At 41.1% G+C, this 19,972-nt stretch overlaps 1 protein-coding gene across 1 annotated transcript in view; it reads left to right on the top strand.

Moving 5' to 3' along the window:
• The first annotated feature begins 3,293 nt into the window (after positions 1 to 3,293).
• adss2 (adenylosuccinate synthase 2) overlaps positions 3,294 to 19,972 on the top strand; it is a 32,056-nt gene continuing 15,377 nt past the window's right edge. The window contains exons 1-2 of the mRNA XM_034184590.1: positions 3,294 to 3,585; positions 16,020 to 16,122. Coding sequence (XP_034040481.1) covers positions 3,394 to 3,585; positions 16,020 to 16,122 — 295 coding nt within the window. The 5' untranslated portion in view covers positions 3,294 to 3,393. The remainder of the gene's footprint in view (positions 3,586 to 16,019; positions 16,123 to 19,972) is intronic.

Below are 19,972 nucleotides of genomic sequence, written 5' to 3'. Positions count from 1 at the left end.
TACAGTAAATCCAGATGGAAATAGGCTGTGTACTTATTGTTTGCACTTTTGATTAAGTGATTTCAATTTGCACACCTTATCTTGTTCATTTACAGCAGCTTAGTAATTTATATACAATATTTGGTATGTATTTATGTCATTTAAATTTACCTGTTTGACAAAATTGAGAGATAAATGTTCCTTATTTCTCCAAAGATGTTGACAGTTCAGTGGTTGATGTGATTCTGAATTTAAAGTCTATTTTCTCACAGCAACGTCAGTTTGCTGCTCCAACGTCAGCAGATGAATTGTTGTCTGGTTACCATGGAAACATGTCTGATATTTAAAGCATCAGATATGCTACTCAACAGTTTGAGCAAAAGTGCTATCTTTGATGTTTTTTCCTTGTATTCTGATTTTAAATAAATGGAAACCCAAATGCACTCAAAGTACAGTTTTCTTAAAGGGAGCAGAGACTTTTTATTATTTTTATTTTATTATTATTTTTATACAAGCTGATTGATTGTGGCATTATGAAAGTGTTACAAAACAGAAGAAAGTTTCTGTTTTGTTTTATCACCTGCTGTCTGGATAACAGGAACATTCTATTTTTAATTCATGTTAATTTACTGTCATTAATGTAAAAACGTTTTATTTCAGTGATATTATCACGTTGCTTCACGATATTTTACTCAGATACAGTAAATCCAGATGGAAATAGGCTGTGTACTTATTGTTTGCACTTTTGATTAAGTGATTTCAATTTGCACACCTTATCCTGTTCATTTACAGCACCTTAGTAATTTATATACAACACCTATTCATCATTTGGTGTGTATTTATGTCATTTAAATCATTGCAGTTTACCTGTGTGACAAAGTTGGGAGACAAATGTTCCTTATTTCTTCAAAGGTGTTGACAGTTCAGTGGTTGATGTGATTCTGAATTACGTCTGTCTGTTTTCTCACAGCAACGTCAGTTTGCTGCTCCAACGTCAGCAGGTGATTTGTTGTCTGGTTACCGTGGAGACAGGTCTGATATTTAAAGCAACATGCACATCATCTATGTTACTCAAAGGTTTTAGTAAAAATGCTATCTTTGATGTTTTTTTTTTGTGGTTTTATGAACGTAAATAAATGGATACCTGAATGTACTCAAAGTAGAGTTTTTTTTAAAAGGACCAGACCTTTAAGAAAAAAGTTACCTTATTTTATTATACACACACACACACACATATGTATGTATGTATGTATATATATATATATATATATATATATATATATATATATATATATATATATATATATATATATATATATATATATATAAAGTTTTTGATCCACTGTCAATTTTGCAGGTTTTTCCACCTACAAAGAATAGAAAGAAGAGAGGTCTGTAATTTTTATCGACACTTCAACTGTGAGAGACAGAATCTAAAAAAAAAAAAAAAAATCCAGAAAATCACATTGTATGATTTTTAAATAATTAATTTGCATTTTATGGCATGAAATAAGTATTTGACCACCTACCAACCAGCAAGAATTCTGGCTCACACAGACCTGTTAATTTTTCTTTAAGAAGCCCTCTTATTCTGCACTCTTTACCTGTATTAATTGCGCCTGTTTAAACTTGTTACCTGTATGAAAGACACCTGTTCACACATTCAATCAATCACACTCCAACCTGTCCACCATAGCAAGACCAAAGAGCTGTCTAAGGACACCAGGGACAAAATTGTACACCTGCACAAGGCTGGGATGGACTACAGGACAACAGGCAAGCAGCTTGGTAGAAGACAACAACTGTTATGATTATTTATTAGAAAGTGGAAGAAACACAAGATGACTGTCAGTCTCCCTCGGTCTGGGATTCCATGCAAGATCTCACTTTCTGGGGTAAGGATGATTCTGAGAAAGCTCAGAACTACACAGGAGGACCTGGTCAATGACCTGAAGAGAGCTGGGACCACAGTCACAAAGATTACATTAGTAACACATGATGCTGTCATGGTTTAAAATCCTGCAGGGCAGCAAGGTCCCACTGCTCAAGCCAGCACATGTCCAGGCCCGTTTGAAGTTCACCAGTGACCATCTGGATGATCCAGAGGAGGCATGGGAGAAGGTCATGTGGTCAGATGAGACCAGAATAGAGTTTTTTGGAATCAACTCCACTTATCATGTTTAGAGGATGAGAACAACCCCAAGAAAACCATCCCAACTGTGAAGCATGGGGGTAGAAACATTATACTCTGGGGTGCTCTTCTGCAAAGGGGAAAGGACGACTGCACCGTATAGAAGGGAGGATGGATGGGGTTATGTATTGCGAGATTTTGGCAAACAACCTCCTTCCCTCAGTAAGAGCATTGAAGATGGGTCATTGTTGGGTCTTTCAGCATGACAATGACCCCAAACACACAGCCAGGGCAACTAAGGAGGGGCTCCGTAAGAAGCATTTCAAGGTCCTGGAGTGGTCTGGCCAGTCTCCAGACCTGAACTCAATAGAAAATCTTTTGAGGGAGCTGAAACTCCAAACCTGAAAGATCTAGAGAAGATCTGTATGGAGGAATGGACCAAAATCCCTGCTGCAGTGTGTGCAAACCTGGTGAAAAACTACAGGAAACGTTTGACCTCTGTAATTGCAAACAAAGGCTACGGTACCAAATATTAACATTGATTTTCACAGGTGTTCAAATACTTATTTGCAACAGTAACATACAAATAAATTATTTGAAAAATCATACATTGTTATTTCCGGATTTTTTATTTTTTTTTTTTAGATTATGACTCTCACAGTGGACATGCACCTAAGATGAAAATTTCAGACCCCTCCATGATTTCTAAGTGGGAGAACTTGCAAAATCAAGCTGCTATAGGCAAAGGGGATCTGTTGATAGGACACATTAATGCATCCGACCACTAGAGGACAGCCACGACTAGTGTTCCAAGGCTGAGGTATTTAAAAGAAAACACAGCGTGTTAACCTCGCTCTCTTTTATACTCATTAATAAATAAACATATTTAATGAGAAGATGTTTCTTCAGTGTTAGTAAAAAAAATTACAGTTTGTTTTTTCTCTCTTTTTTTTCGTATTTACAGTGCCGTCATGTACACACACCCCTGAAGCAATGGGCGTGTCCTCCCAAAGTATACAAGATGATTCACTCAACACTTTAAACAATTGCCATATATAACCAGGTTATTTCTCAAATCGTCAGTAATTGAAATAATCATACATAGGTTAGATTTGATGTATTTCCGATGTGCTTGTGTGGCACCATCGTAATCTCATTTCAGTCAGATTTTGCGGAACATTGCCCGGGAGTGTACGCTCTTGTTCTCGTATGCTCTCTGGCGCGGCGCATCAACGGCAGCGGCACGGAGCGAAAAGGCACAGACGAGTATATTGACTGAAGAAATGTCGGAAAGTGAGAGCCAGGAAGGTGCCGGGGCGCCTCCGGACGGTAGCGGCAGCCCGACCAAACGTGGAACTTTGCCGTCCGTCGGAAATAAAGTCACGGTGGTGCTGGGCGCTCAGTGGGGCGACGAGGGGAAAGGAAAAGTTGTGGACCTGCTGGCACAAGATGCGGATATGGTGTGCAGATGTCAGGTTGGTTCAGTAAGCTGATGTCACTGTAAACTCACCGACTAAAACACATTTTTACCTCCTCAGTACCAGTCAGCTGTTGGTTTATTAATTAGTTAGTGTTTCCAGCATGAGGCTAATGTCAGTGAGCTAGCTGAGAAAGAGGCATTTTGCTAATGTCACCTTGAATTGCTGCTAGCTCCTGTACACATGACCAGGTAGATGGTTATCTGTGGTTGACTGACTGATTTTTTTTTTTTTTTTTTAATTAGGTAATGAAAAATACAAATTAAAAAATAGTAAGATCTTGCAGGGAATGGCACACAAAAAAGGAAGCCTAAAATGGCACTTATTGCCATTGTTGTCCTGACAACAATCCAAAACAATACCATTCTCTCTCTCTCTCTCTCTGTGTATATATGTATATATATATATATATATACACTCAACAAAAATATAAACGCAACACTTTTGGTTTTGCTCCCATTTTGTATGAGATGAACTCAAAGATCTAAAACTTTTTCCACATATACAATATCACCATTTCTCTCAAATATTGTTCACAAACCAGTCTAAATCTGTGATAGTGAGCACTTCTCCTTTGCTGAGATAATCCATCCCACCTCACAGGTGTGCCATATCAAGATGCTGATTAGACACCATGATTAGTGCACAAGTGTGCCTTAGACTGCCCACAATAAAAGGCCACTCTGAAAGATGCAGTTTTATCACACAGCACAATGCCACAGATGTTGCAAGATTTGAGGGAGCGTGCAATTGGCATGCTGACAGCAGGAATGTCAACCAGAGCTGTTGCTCATGTATTGAATGTTCATTTCTCTACCATAAGCCGTCTCCAAAGGCGTTTCAGAGAATTTGGCACTACATCCAACCAGCCTCACAACCGCAGACCACGTGTAACCACACTAGCCCAGGACCTCCACATCCAGCATGTTCACCTCCAAGATCGTCTGAGACCAGCCACTCGGACAGCTGCTGGAACAATCGGTTTGCATAACCAAAGAATTTCTGCACAAACTGTCAGAAACCGTCTCAGGGAAGCTCATCTGCATGCTCGTCGTCCTCATCGGGGTCTCAACCTGACTTCAGTTCGTCGTCGTAACCGATTTGAGTGGGCAAATGCTCACATTCGCTGCCGTTTGGCACGTTGGCGAGGTGTTCTCTTCACGGATGATGCGAAGGAGATGTGTTGCACTGCATGAGGCAAATGGTGGTCACACCAGATACTGACTGGTATCCCCCCCCAATAAAACAAAACTGCACCTTTCAGAGTGGCCTTTTATTGTGGGCAGTCTAAGGCACACCTGTGCACTAATCATGGTGTCTAATCAGCATTTTGGTACGGCACACCTGTGAGGTGGGATGGATTATCTCAGCAAAGGAGAAGTGCTCACTATCACAGATTTAGACTGGTTTGTGAACAATATTTGAGGGAAATGGTGATATTGTGTATGTGGAAAAAGTTTTAGATCTTTGAGTTCATCTCATACAAAATGGGAGCAAAACCAAAAGTGTTGCGTTTATATTTTTGTTGAGTATATATATATATATATATGAGAGAAACAAAAAAATACAAAGCGATAAAATGCAATATTAAAAATTTCTGCACACGTGTATATGTATAAAAACAAAATTCCAAATTCAACATCAGACATTTTTAAATATTTTGATTTTGTACGCTTAAAGAAACTACTTAGTTAAGTCAGCATACCTTTATTGTTCAATTTGGCACAGAATAGAGACATTTCTGCATTCAGATGTCCATTTGGATTCATTACAACGCAGGTCAGAAGTGAACCCAGAACCTTCTTGCTGTGAGGCAACAGTGCAAACCACAAATCCACCGTGCTGCCCATTGCAGTAGATGCACTAATTATACATTGTTGTACTTTAATTTGTCAGTATAAAGGGCCTTTCACACTGAACGTGTTTCAGGTGTTGAACGCATCATGCATCACTCTAAGACCCATTATTTTCAATGAGAAAACCGAGCTCAGCTTTATGCTGTGCAACCATTTGGTGCCTTTTCTTGTTCTTTCTGACTGCAGGCTACATTTGAATAGACCTCACTACAACAATGACAACTTGTAACTTTTTCCACTTTGGTGCACCCAAACAAAACATTTTAAAGATCAGTATAAATCGTAAAAAGTTGGACAGATGATCCATGCTCTTTTTCTGTTTACTTTGGCCTTGTGATGCAAGACATTATTTTGTACAGCTGGGTGATATGGCAATAAATATATCGAAGTCATGATTTTCTTTTGATTGATTATTGACTGATTTCACAATCACAATATATAATTGAATCATGCTGCCAGTTTGTAGAGTATAGTGACTGAAGTCTGAAGAAACAAGAAGCTTTATCATTTGAACTTTATAATGCTTTATTGATTAAAACAAATAGAATAACTGTGTAAACAATTAACTGTGCAAAATATATGTATCTGCCTGAAAGCAATACAAGTTGGCCTGCCTTGTAGTTTGTTAAAATAATTAAAAGTTTTGATTACATTCATGAACTGGAGTACCACCATAAATTTTTACCTTGGAAAAAAAGTTTAAGGTCAAAGTCCTGTTAGAAGTGGCTTTTCATAAGCTAAATTGGATGTGATCAAATGTCAGGAGTATGTATTCATGCACTTCAGTCAAAGTTTTTTTTTTGTGGCGTTGGGCTTTTTTTTCCAACTTTTTCGGTTTCTGACTTCTTTTTCAGATAATTTTCACAGAACATTGGTTGTCTCTGCTTTGCACAATTTGTCATTGCTTTTATGCCCTGCGCGGTGCTTGCACCATGAGGCGTGGCATATAGCTTCCTAGTTGTCCGTCCATCTGTCTGGTCGCAATTCATTCGCTGCAACGTAGCTTGGCACCTATTGCTCGCAAAAACTTCATATTTAGTGGGTATATGCATGAGGAGTACCGGTTCGAAGGCCGGTGATTTTGACCTACTTTTAAAAAATTACCAATAGTTGCATTTGTTCGAAGGCTACTGACTTTTTATGGTCGCTAAATATAATGTCAAGCTCCAGTTTTTCCACTGTGTATCCCAGTTTACATCAAACACATGAGGGTTCAGCCAAATACCTACCCCACACATGTACATATTACTGCACTTTACATGGAAAATAGTACTGCGTGCGGGGCAGTAGCCTTTTGTTTGGTGGGCGGAGCAAATAGATGTTGGCATGTACGTCATCGAGTGCACGTACGTTGTCGCGTGATCTCGCCTCTCCACGTGGAGGTCAAAGAGAATTATTTAACTTTTTTTTAATTTTATATAATTTTATTTTTGTCTTGATGGAACATGGGATTCATTTTCATTGCATGCAGAATGCTGAAGAGTTGACTGATGTCTGTGGTAAACACTGTCGTGAATGAATGGGCCGCTGTGACTCTTTCAACTTTTAAAATAAGTTATTTTTCTTGTGGCATAAAGCACCGATGTTCTCTGGTTCAGGCTGAGAAACTCAGCTGGAGCAGTCACACACAGAAGAACTGCTTTTAAAACGCTATGTTTCTTCAACCACGACAAGAAACTAGTATTTTCAAATGTAGTTTTCCAAAATAAGGATGCTTTATGTGGATACGTTTTTGTCAGGCTGTGATGATGAATCCAACTGAAATTACGTAACAGGTAAGATTAAGACTTTATATTTACTCTGTGTGTGTGTGGTTTTAATATTAAAAACAGTTTGAGCTGTTCACATGAGGACTGCAGCTTTAAGTTGTTCAGCCAATCAATGGACAGCAACAATGGGCATATTTTGACTTATGAGTAACATACAAGAACCGTGTCAGCAATCACATAACTTACGCTGGCATGTGTCGAAATATTGTGCGCGCACAAACTTTTTGAAAAACTGGCCGTACTATGATGTATACCAGCGTGCTTCATCATGCTCTTAACTTATACAAAACTTACCCATTACTTATTAAACGTACACCAGTGTATTCGGCATATTCTTAATACATCTGCATCTGGCTAAATCGTCAACGTGTGATAGGGTCATTAGCAATGGAATAATAGCGCAGTGCCATCTTGTTACAATCTCTGCGCCATCATGCCGATTTTCAATTTTAAGGTGTTCACTCTGTTTGCACGGGGTATTGAAATTTTTCAATTTGCAGCCACATGGAGTGATTTCTCTTGTCGCCATTGATTTCTTTTGTAATCTCATAAAGCAGACATCTTTGATGATTCAGCATGCAAGGCTCACTTGTCATTGATCTGGTTAACTGCCACGCAAAATGTAAAAGCGCTGTTATTGGTGGGATATCCGACGTCATGCAAATGTTTAAGGGCACCATTTCCACGGGGAAAGTTCACAAACCATGTCAGCTGACACCCTGTTTGCATGAATCATGACAAAGTGCAAGCGGTGCACAAAGCCTTGAGGATCAGATGACTATTTTGTCTTTTTCTTTGTGCCATCTCTGACGACACCCACTGTCCATGAAACAGAGAACCATCGGAATCTCTGCGGTCCGGTCAGTGACTGCATTGGGGAGGGGGGCACAATGAGTTGTGGTGGTTGGCTGCTGTGGTTTGTTGCTGCAGCATTTTTATATACGCTTTGGCATTTATTTGGCATATTGCTTAAAGAACTGGGAAAGTTCAAATGCTGTACATATATATATATATATATATATATATATATATATATATATATATATATATATATATATAATCAATGATTGGTAAAGGGAGAGAGCTGGCTGATATGATGGAGAGGAGAAAGGTAGACATATTGTGTGTGCAAGAGACCAAGTGGAAGAGAAGTAAAAGCAGGAGCATCGGCGGTGGGTACAAGTTGTTGTACCATGGTGAGGACAGGAAGAGAAATGGTGTTGGGATCATTTTAAAGGAAGAGCATGTTAAAAGTGTGTTGGAGGTTAAGCGAGTGTCTGACAGGGTGATGAGTGTGAAGTTGGAAATTGAAGGGGTGATGATGAATATCATCAGTGCATATGCCCCACAGGTTGGTTGTGAGATGAAGAAGAAAGAAGATTTCTGGAGTGTGTTAGATGAGGTGGTGGAGAGTGTGCCCAAGCATGAAAGAATGGTGATAGGAGCAGACTTCAATGGGCATGTTGGTGAAGGGAACAGAGGTGATGAGGAACTAATGGGTAGATATGGTATCAAGGATAGGAATGGGGAAGGACAGATGGTAGTTGATTTTGCAAAAAAGGATGGAAATGGCTGTGGTGAATACCTACTTTAAGAAAAGGGAGGAGCACAGGGTAACATATAAGAGTGGAGGAAGGTGCACACAGGTGGACTACATTCTTTATAGGAGATGCAAGCTAAAAGAAATCACAGACTGTAAGGTGGTAGCAGGAGAGAGTGTCACTAGACAGCACAGGATGGTTTGTAGGATGACTTTAGAGGTAAAGAAGAAGAAGAGAGTGAGAGCTCAACAAAGGATCAGATGGTGGAAGCTGAAGGAGGAAGACTGTTGTGTGAAATTTAGCGAGCAGGTGAGAGAAGCACTGGTTGGAGGGGAAGCAATTTTGGACAAATGGAAAAGTACTGCAGATGTGGTGAGGGAGATAGCTAGGACAGTACTGGGTATGACATCTGGACAGTGGAAGGAAGACAAGGAGACTTGGTGGTGGAATGAAGAGGTCCAGGAAAGCATAAGGAGAAAGAGGTTGGCGAAAAAGTTTTGGGATAGTCGGAGAGATGAAGAAAGTAGACAGGAGTACAAGGAGATGCGGCGTAAGGTGAAAAGAGAAGTGGCAAAAGCAAAGGAAAAGGCATATTGCAAGCTGTACAAGAAGTTGAATAGTAAGGAAGGAGAAAACGACTTGTATCGATTGGCCAGACAAAGGGACAGAGCTGGAAAGGATGTGCAGCAGGTTAGGGTGGTAAAAGATGCACATGGTAATGTGCTGACAGGTGAGGAGTGTGTGCTGAGAAGGTGGAGGGAATATTTTGCAGAGTTGATGAATAAAGAAAATGAGCGAGAGAAAAGGCTGGATGATGTGGTGAGAGTAAATCAGGAAGTACAAGAGATTAGCAAGGAAGAAGTGAGGGCTGCTATGAAGAGGATGAAGAGTGGAAAGGCAGTCGGTCCAGATGACATTCCAGTGGATGCATGGAAATGTCTAGGAGAGATGGCAGTAGAGTTTCTAACCAGATTGTTTAATAAAATCTTGGAAAGTGAGAGCATGCCTGAGGAGTGGAGACGAAGTGTGCTGGTTCCTATTTTCAAGAACAAGGGTGATGTGCAGAGCTGCAGTAACTACAGAGGCATAAAGCTGATCAGCCACAGCATGAAGTTATGGGAAAGAGTAGTAGAAGCTAGGCTTAGAAAACAGGTGAAGATCTGTGAGCAGCAATATGGTTTCATGCCGAGAAAGAGCACTACAGATGCAATGTTTGCTCTGAGAATACTGTTGGAAAAGTACAGAGAAGGACAGAAAGAGTTACATTGTGTGTTTGTGGACTTAGAAAAAGCTTATGATAGGGTGCCAAGAGAAGAGTTGTGGTATTGTATGAGGAAGTCTGGAGTGGCAGAGAAGTATGTTAGGGTAGTGCAGGACATGTACAAGAATAGTGTGACAGTGGTGAGATGCGCAGTCGGAATGACAGACTCATTCAAGGTGGAGGTGGGATTACACCAAGGATCAGCTCTGAGTCCTTTCTTGTTTGCAGTGGTGATGGACAGGTTGACGGATGAGATCAGACAGGAGTCCCCATGGACTATGATGTTTGCAGATGACATTGTGATCTGTAGTGAGAGTAGAGAGCAAGTTGAGTCTAGTCTGGAGAAGTGGAGATATGCTTTGGAGAGAAGGGGAATGAAAGTCAGTAGAAGCAAGACTGAGTACATGTGTGTGAATGAGAGGGAGCCCAGTGGAATAGTGCAGTTACAAGGAGTAGAAGTGGTGAAAGTAGATGAGTTTAAATATTTGGGGTCAACTGTTCAAAGTAATGGAGAGTGTGGTAGAGAGGTGAAGAAGAGAGTGCAGGCAGGGTGGAGTGGGTGGATATTTTAGATATTTTGTTCAGCATTTGAAATGCTGTATATATATATATCTTCTTCTTCTAATAGTAATAATAAAAACACAGCATGAACAAAATGACTAAAATAATGATCACAACCAAATCAGAAATCGACTAGCTTGAGTCGAAGGCCAGCGCAAACAAGTGAGTTTTTAACAAAGACTTGAAGATGTTTAAAGATGGGGCCATACGAACATGTGAAGGAAGCCTGTTCCAGAGCCTCGGAACTGCCACTGAAAATGCACAGTCTCCCCTGGTTTTCAGCCGGGATCTCGGCACTTCCAGAGTCAGTTGATTAGCCGATCTCATAGTTCGACCTGGAGCATAAACCGACAGAAGCTCGGAGAGGTAGGAGGGAGCCAATCCATTTAAACATTTAAAAACCAACAACAACAACTTAAAATGAATCCTGTAACTGACTGGAAGCCAGTGCAAAGAGGCCAGTACAGGAGTTATATGGTCCTGCTTTCTGGTGCCTGTAAGCAAGTGCACTGCAGCGTTTTGGACCAATTGCAGACGATGAATGGACATTTGATCTAGCCCACAGTACAGGGAGTTGCAATAGTCCAAACGACAGGTGATAAAAGCATGAATCACTCTCTCCAAGTCAGCCCGAGGCAAATAACTTTTAACTTTACCCAGGAGACAAAGCTGAAAAAAGCTAAACTTGATTACAGAGTTAATTTGCTTTTCAAATTTAAAAGAACTGTCAAAGATGACACCAAGATTCCTTACAGACTGGTGGCAGTGGTTACTCAACGAGCCCAGAGCAGTGGCATCAAAAGAATTCCCAAATACCACAATCTCGGTTCAATCTCCGTACCACAATCAGTCAGTGGAAATATCGTTTCCATACATCATGTTTTGACATACTGAAAATATCGCTTGTCTTTTGTGCAAATCTGTCATGGAAACCCATAGTGAATGCTGTCTCCCAACATGAAAAATTACCAAGTAAGATAGATCTTTGTTTGTTTTGTTTTTAGTTGACAGTCGATACAGAAGATGAAAAAAAGGACAGATCCAGAGGCTCAATCTGATACTAGTTTTCTTGGATATTACCCTTCCACAGAGCACATTGCAAGCACATTAAAGACAAGCTGATTTAAATGCTCGACAGTCTAAACATCTCTGCCATGCATTAAGCAAAACGCCAGCTTTGATCCAACCTGCTCCTTAAAGTTTTATTTTTAATAATTTAAGCAAACAAAACATTTTTAAAGATGACATTAATTCCACTTATTGCTGCATTGTAGTTGTAAAACTGTGACACTTGGTAGTTTTGATCAAGCAAGGTTGTAGTTGTTTAAAATACGCTACTTTTTGGTGTTGTTCTTGTTATGTGCTAAAATGTCTTCAAAAGTGAACCTTTAAAGGGCAGGGACTATCATCGTGGTGTTGGCACTGAGCTGTGAGACTGCCATGCACTGTTGATGATCTGTGTGATTTTTCATAGACATATAGATGTGTGGCCTTTTTCAAGCAAAGGACAGCATTAATGTACTTTTAAAACATGCACTGTGGCTCTGATTCTGAGCTGTCGTGCTGTGTGCACAGCTGAACGGTCTGCAGGAACAGTGCCTGCTGCTTTTCTTGGTGCCAGCTTCTGTGTGGTACTAGCCATTGAAAATAATGGCTTTCAGAGTGACATGTAGCATTTTGCACATTTGGTGTGAAATGTCCATGCAAGTAGAGACAGATGGGGTGAGTTGGTGGCGGGAGGAATACTGCTTTCAAGCGCGACTGCAGTACCTGGGTCAGAAGAGCACCAAACAAATTATCATCACGCACTTGCACAAATGTGACGAGGTGAAACTTTAACTTACACACTCTCAAAAAGGTCCCATATGCAACCATTTTGGTTGCAGTCTGGAGCCCTGCAAATTTTGCTTATATTCTTATTGATCAACTTCACATGACAGTGTTCACATGGCAGTGTTTGGTAGTCTTCTGTTTGAGCTGCTGCTTTCCAGAGAGCAGAGAAGGGCTCCATAGGCCTATCAGTACACATGACATCATCAAATTGCTTCGTAGTAGCTAAACACGGTTGGCTGCTGTGGTTTGTTGCTGCAGGATTCTTTTATACACTTTGGCTTCATTGCATAAGGGACTGGGGAAGTTAAAATGCTGAACAAAATGCCTAAAATTTTGGGTGGTTTTGTGTGTATTTTGGCAGGTTTTGACCAGTTTGGGGGCTGGAAAGTAACCATGAACTGTATCTGGCAACACTGTGCCAGAGGCTGTAAAAAAAATAATGTAATCAATAATGAGATCAACCACGCAGAGTTCAAACAAACGCTGTTCACCATCTCTGTTCATATCAGGAACAGTTTTCCTTTTTCTTACACTCAGGCCTCAGTTTATGAGATTTAAAAAAACATGTATTAGCAGTGTTGCTGCAGAGCTTCCCATCATAATGTGTGTGGTGAGAGAGTGACTTGTTAATGTGTGAGTTAGCTGTGGAGTGTTGGAGGAGATACCGGTGCTCTTTTTATAACTTGGGCTTTGCCAGCACTTTTGCACAGTGTTCTTTATAGTACGGACATCTGCGGTCCTGGAAGTCACACTTGGGTGATGTCCAAAATCTTTGTGTAGGCAAGTGGACATGCAACAAGACTGATCATTATTTTATGTTGTCTGTCATGCTTATCCACGGAGTAATAGTGACATTTTTACCATCACCACCCATCAGAGAAAATCGTGTATGTGTCGCTCTTTGTGATGTCATAAGGTGGCTACTGGAATAAAAAGTGTCTCGTCTTACAGTGTTAAGGAAAGAGATGAAAGGAGGCACATCATAATTTTAAAAAAAAAATTGTAATTTATTTCCTGTCTGAAGGACTCCAGTCTTGTTCTGTATTCTGTAGCCAATCAGGAATGAAGGACTGATTGTGCAGTTGGTTGAGAAGTCAAGCTACTCTCGTTGTTTTGAGGACTGGAATGTGTTATTAGAGTATCTAAAAGAGATATCTGCCCTCCTCCCCTATCCTCGTTCTCCACCTTCAGCAGTGTGTCCACAAATAACTTCATGCGCTCCAAACGCATGCTTGGTTTGATTTATATCCACAGGCTACAGTGTGTGGAGGCCATCCTGGTCCTCAAGAAGTGCACATTGAGTTTGCAGAGAACTCCACACATCCTCAGCTTCCTGCTGTCATGACAGGAAAAAAAAGTGGCACAAATTTATCAATCTCTTTCAGGCTGCTACATCAGTATGTTGAATATGTTTCCAGTTTGTGACTGAGATTAAAGCTCATTGAAGAGATTGACTCCAGTCATTTCTATTTGGTTCATGTGAAGTCAGACATGTTTTGTTGTAGGAGAATGAAGGGACAAAGCCTTTGGGTTACTGTGATTCCAGTCGTACTGTGGTTGTGACGCTTCAGGTCTCTCTAAGAATCCTTGGGTCCAGCTAGAATGACTGTGTCAAATGTGTCATTACTTTGGAAGTTTGAGGTAAACTACCTGCCTTGTGAAGGAATGTCATGTATGGGCTTGTGGCACGCTTCCCTGACTGTAATGCGTTAATGCTGAGAACCTTAGCAACTATAAATATAACGCAATGCTAAAATACCCTCAGCCATATGAGCATTGTGTTCTTTATAATTTGCATTGAGTTTTTTTATAATTTGCAGTTGTTTCATTAATTATTAAGATCCTATTGTCTTATGTACAATTTGTACATGTTCAGTAAAGCCCCTCAATCAATCAAAAACAATATTTACATTTTACCGGCATCTGCAGGAGGCCTTGCGTGTGCACATATATTAGCTTTTGATAAGAACAGAAATTGTGCAAATCAAGGAATATTTGTAGATCACCCTCTGTGCATTTGTAGGTATTGATGAGACAAATTTATCTACTTGGAAAGTTATCTTTGAGTTAGCAGAGGTTAGCGTGCATGCTGACATCTGCGAATTGTCTTGTAAATCAGTTCAGAGGTGTTATTAGGTTCAAAAACAGCATTTTCAGTTTTAGAAGTGTTTAGTTTTACATAATATATGAGAAAGATGTTATTTATAGCAAAAAACAAAGTGAAGTTAGCTGCTAGTGAAACAAGGAATTGACATCACCACACTAATGTCAGCTAAATCCTTCCAGAGGTGTTATCAGGTTTCAAAAACAGTGTTTTCAGTTTTCAAAGTGTTTATTTCTTACTAGATTTTACATAATATATGAGAAAGGTGTTATTTCTAGCCAAAAACAAAGAGAAGTTAGCAGCTAGCAACACCAGGAAGTGACCTTGCCATGCTAACATTCACAAAATCATACTATAAAATTAGGTACAGAATGTGACATTTTAATCACTTAAAATAGGTCAAGGTTAGCCATCTCTAAACTTGTTCAAGGTCTGTGTCCCAAGAATGTTCCTTGTCACTTTGAAGACCCTAGCAGTATTAGGACTGGACTTACGCTGCGCACGGACAGGTGGACAGATGAAAATCCTTTGCAATACTCGATGGCCATATTTGATGGCCTCGTGTAAAAAGCCAAAGGGCAACCTATGTGTCACCTGGTTGCAGCAGATTGATGGCTACTTTCAGGAGGCAAACGCTCATCGGCGGCCTGTTTGGTGGTTACAAAACAAGACTCGGAGTAGGTGTTCAGTTTGAGGGATGCAACCCGTAGCACCAGTGCATGCTGCAAGACCTATTGACGCTATAAATGGTGCTGTAATAAGTTTGCCTGGTGGAGCCCAAGACTCGGCTCTCTGACACACAGCTGTCATTCAAAGTTACAACACCCCTAATTACTTCTATTTTTAACTTAAAGTAGCTTAAACTGATGATGTTTAAAAAAAAAAGAAACAGTGAGGTGTATCTGCTGGATAATGGGATTAGGTAAACCTCAACAAAATAATGGATAAAACTGAGGGGTGCAGCGTGTATGTCATGAAACATGTTTCCAGACTGAAAGGTCCTGTCTTCTTTTCCTGGGCTTCTTCTATGTTGTGCATGTGTGACGCTGCCTCCAGGAGTGAGCAGAAGGCGAGCATACCAATGGATGTTGATTAAGACTGTGCTGATGTGTAAATAAACCTGAGAAACACCCCGTTTGTCAAAAAGATATGCCAGTTGCTTTAAAATTGTACTGTAGTTAATGTTGCTTGTGTCCTATCGTAAGGTTTTTCTTCATGTTCATATGATGTTACTGCGTCTCATCACTGCAAAGTCTCAAACACTTGAGGAATCACCCATTTTGTTTGGATCTGAATGTGGTGCACAGCAATCTCTAAGCATATGAGTAGGACACAGCATTCTATCAGGGTGTGGCCTCAGTTGACGTACAATGCTTATTGCGACTTGCTAAACTCTTCACCGTGCCTTCCAGTTGATCCAGATAAAGCTGCAGCACTTTGGTTCGATTCACACCTCTGTGTGTTTTTTGTTTCCTGCTCTTCATCTTCACCTGTCGCTCTCTGCAGGGCGGCAACAACGCAGGACACACGGTGGTTGTTGACTCTGTGGAGTACGACTTCCACCTCCTCCCCAGCGGCATCATCAACTCCAAGGTCACCTCTTTCATTGGTGGGTAATGCACAAACTGCAAAGTGAGACACACTCACGTTCAGAAAAACACTGAAGCTTATGGAAGTAAATCTGTGCCATCAGAGTTTGAATTTGAATTTTTAATGTTGAATTTGTTTAGCATCAAAATATTCAGCCTCAAAAACTTCAACCTAAAAAAAAATTCAACCTAAAAAAAATTAAACCTCAAAAAATAGAAAAGCAGGGAGATTCAATCGATCCCTGTCTCAATCATCCAGTGTTTATGGAAGTAAATCTGTGACATTGGATTATTGAGGCAGGGATCGATTGCTTCTCCCTGCTTTTTTATTTTTTGAGGTTGAATTTTTTTGAGGCTGAATATTTTGATGCTAAACAAATTCAACCTTAGAAATTCACCTTCAAAGTCTGATTTTGATGCTAAAAACATTCAAGCTCTGATGGCACAGATTTACTTCCATAGAAGTGCACCGATCAATCTTGCACAAGATTGTCACGAGTCTCATTCAAAGGCTAATGTTCTTCAGTGTTCTTACCAAACGGAGGTTCCTTTTAGCTTTGTTCTCATCACTGCCAGTCAAGCCGCCTCCATTTTTCTAACATTTTAAATAATTGTGATCAGTCTGAGTCAGAGCCAGGCTGCAGAATGCATAGCATTACCGTATCTGCAGTAATCTCATTAGCTAATGGGGTTTTGCACTCTCCTTCTGGCTGCTAACCCTCTCCACGTCTCCACTTTTACATGTGTAGCTGTGTGGTCTCTCAGCACTTCATCAGATTTCTGTTTTTACTCTTTGGCGCATGACACGCTCCTTGCATTCTTCACGTTCAGTAGGTTGCAGGATGCTGGTGTCAAAATACATGTGCAGTCTTTGATTTCTCAACGTTTTTATTCCGAGCTGGTGTAGGGCTGCGACCTTAGCAGGTGACTGGATATCACTGGTACTAGCTCTATCCAGAAAATCCTTGAGTATTACAGGAATGTTTGTTTCAGATTAACAGTTATTTAGGGAGACTTAGATGAAGCGTAGTACTTGCATTTTGAAGGTACATCAGCTATGACAGTACAGGTGCCTCGGTGCTGAGGACCCTAGCATTTGGAAAAGGTAATTTATCACCTGGCTGCAGGAAATAGATGTCCTCTTATTGGGTATGGGAATGGACTGGATGACTGCCTGGGTTATTGTTAATCAGGGTCCAGGGCAGTTCCATCGTATGGTGTGTGCAGTGATGTGTAGCACCAGTGTATGCTCCCAGACCTGACCTGTTCATTCAGCAGTGTGCCCCAAAGTTGAGCACCTGACACCAACGTCAGCACTCTGTGGTCAAACATCAATTCTACTTGGCTCATTTTACAGTTTGCCTTGAGGAAGAAGAAGACGTAAGTTCTGTACAGGTCTTGAGGCACATTGGTGTCAGTGACCAAGAAGCCAGTCTGTCACAGGTTATTTCCCCCAGCCAAGGGCAATATCGGTTCACATCTGGGTGAATTGAGACAATTCAGATGAACTGTCTTGTTCAAGGTAGTGTGACAGGGACTAAACTAAGGTCTACATATTGGGAGCCTAACTCCTATCACACTGACCTGTCCTGCGCTGAGTTTAAACTGCAAAATAAGATGATTTGAACATTTTTGTTTTCTCTCCAGATGGTTCCACTCTCCATACAACTTGGTACTGTACCAAGTAGCTACGTCAGGAAATGTAATACTGATACACCGAAGAGCTGCCTTCCTGGTCTTGAGCTACAAATGGTTTATTTGCATCTCCCACATCACTGTCAATGAAGAGGACTTTATCCCATTTAATTTACCTGTTTTTATATTGAATGAGATCAGATACAGTAATTACCCTACCTCCTTCTGTTAACACATCCAAATGAAATAGTAATTAAGGCCAGCTGTTAAAATATTCCTTTAAATAGAAATGGTTTGGGCTGCGCTTACTGCTTGTCACTATTGCTGCAGGTAAAAGCAAGTCCATGCGGCTTCTCCCATGTTTTCACTCGGGGTCGCCGCAGTAGATCCAAGGTGGGTCTGGATATTGATTTGGCACAAGTTTTACGGCAGATGCCCTTTCTGACACATTACATGGAGAAAGGTGTCAGGGGTGAGGTTTGAACCAGAAATCATGCGCACTAACCACTTGGCCACCACTATTGCTGCAGGTAGTTAAGTTAACTGTGTAAAGCCCCGTTTACACATAGACGGTAAGAGCTCCCGGAAGCGTCCCGGAAAAGTTTTTGGCCATCTTAAGGATCACAAGCCGTTGTTAACGCCGGCACTAGGGGGCGTGGCTTAGTTCCGGCTTTACCGGGAATCATCGAAAAAATTATTCAACATGTCGAATAATTCCAGGAGCGCTCTCGGAGAATTTGTGTGACGACGGAGACAACGCGAACAACGGCGTTTGATACTTTTTAATCGCTGTTTCATCCTGACCCTTCCTGTAGTGCCGCAGTTTACACCGCCGTAATTGGCGGCCGGCGTTGTATCCCTAACCAACGGCGTGTAAAACGGTGACAAAACGGTGGCGCTAGCGGACAGTACGCCATTCTAAACGCCACCTCCCGGTTAACGGCGTTCCAAACGGCCGACAGGCGTGGTCAGTATAAAAACGCTAGCGGGCTGCATGCAGGCCTCTCACTCGCGGCCAGCTCCAGATATTTTTGTAGAGAAGCTCCAGTATGCCTCCTAAAAGAAAATTGGCAGTGGCAAGGACTTACCAAGAGGTCTGGTTCAGAAGCAGAGGAGAGGCCTGTGGTGGAGACGAGCAACACGTTGAGGAGGGGAAAAGGAAAGGAGAAGAAAAGGCTGAGGGTGAGCTCCCTCCCTCTGCAGTGACAGCTGCTTCAGCCTATTATACTCTGGGAGCGGTGCCAATATGCAAAAGTTCCTGGAGTAATGCAGGATTTGCCTGGATAAATCCAGCGGTACACAGGGCATTATCAGCGGCAGCAGAACACCGCCGTTCTCATGCGCGTCTTAACCTGCGATTGTAAAGAATAAAACTGAGTATTAACCCCCGTTGCCTGACGTGTGCCGGATGCTACGGCGTCAAAACACCGCTTTATTCGGCGGATTTGGCGGCGTTTTATCCACGTATTTGCGGCTAGTACGGCGCTCAAAACGCCGGCAAAATGCTCCGCCTCTTTCCACAGCGAAAACAGCTGGAACTACCGCGAACTTCGGTCTACGTACTACCCGCCGACAAAACCGTCTATGTGTAACCTGGGCTTAAAGCTACTGCTGGTAACTAATTTTCATGAGAATGTGTCACAAGGTTCAAGGATTCTTTGTCATTCTAACCATGTAAAACACGAAAGAACGGCGGTCTCAGCGGCCCTAGTGATCCTTAATAATAACAGGGATTAAAGTTCTCCATCGCTACGACGGATTTCTGTCAATTGGACTGCCAAAAGTTAGATTTTGCGCTGACACTGCCCTGATGAAAAATCAAAGCTGGACGCAAGATAGTCTGCACTGAGTGTCTTTGTGAGTGTCTTTGCTGTAGTTAAACTAAGAACACAGCTGTAGACCCGCGACGCATAACAGCAAACACTAACTTTTTTCCCCCCTAAAATACGCCTACAATCTCTTTCTGAGGATGGCATAACATAAAATGTGCTCATATAACCTTTTTAGATCTCAATCAGGTCACGCTTTCCATATAAATACACAAATTCTTGATTGTGCCTACTCAGAGACTGCAAATTAGGGGCAAATCCAGAGGGTGTTGTGGGAGGGCCGTCCCCCCACAACACCCCTTGCTTAAAGGTCCACTTTTGAAAAATTTTTCTTACTACTAATACTTGTAGTAATAATAATAATAATAATTTCACCAACTAAATTGGTTAACTCATTATTCTCTGG

Source organism: Thalassophryne amazonica, chromosome 13 (assembly GCF_902500255.1).
Source record: "Thalassophryne amazonica chromosome 13, fThaAma1.1, whole genome shotgun sequence".
Lineage (NCBI taxonomy): Eukaryota > Metazoa > Chordata > Actinopteri > Batrachoidiformes > Batrachoididae > Thalassophryne > Thalassophryne amazonica.
This window is presented reverse-complemented; position numbering and strand designations above follow the sequence as displayed.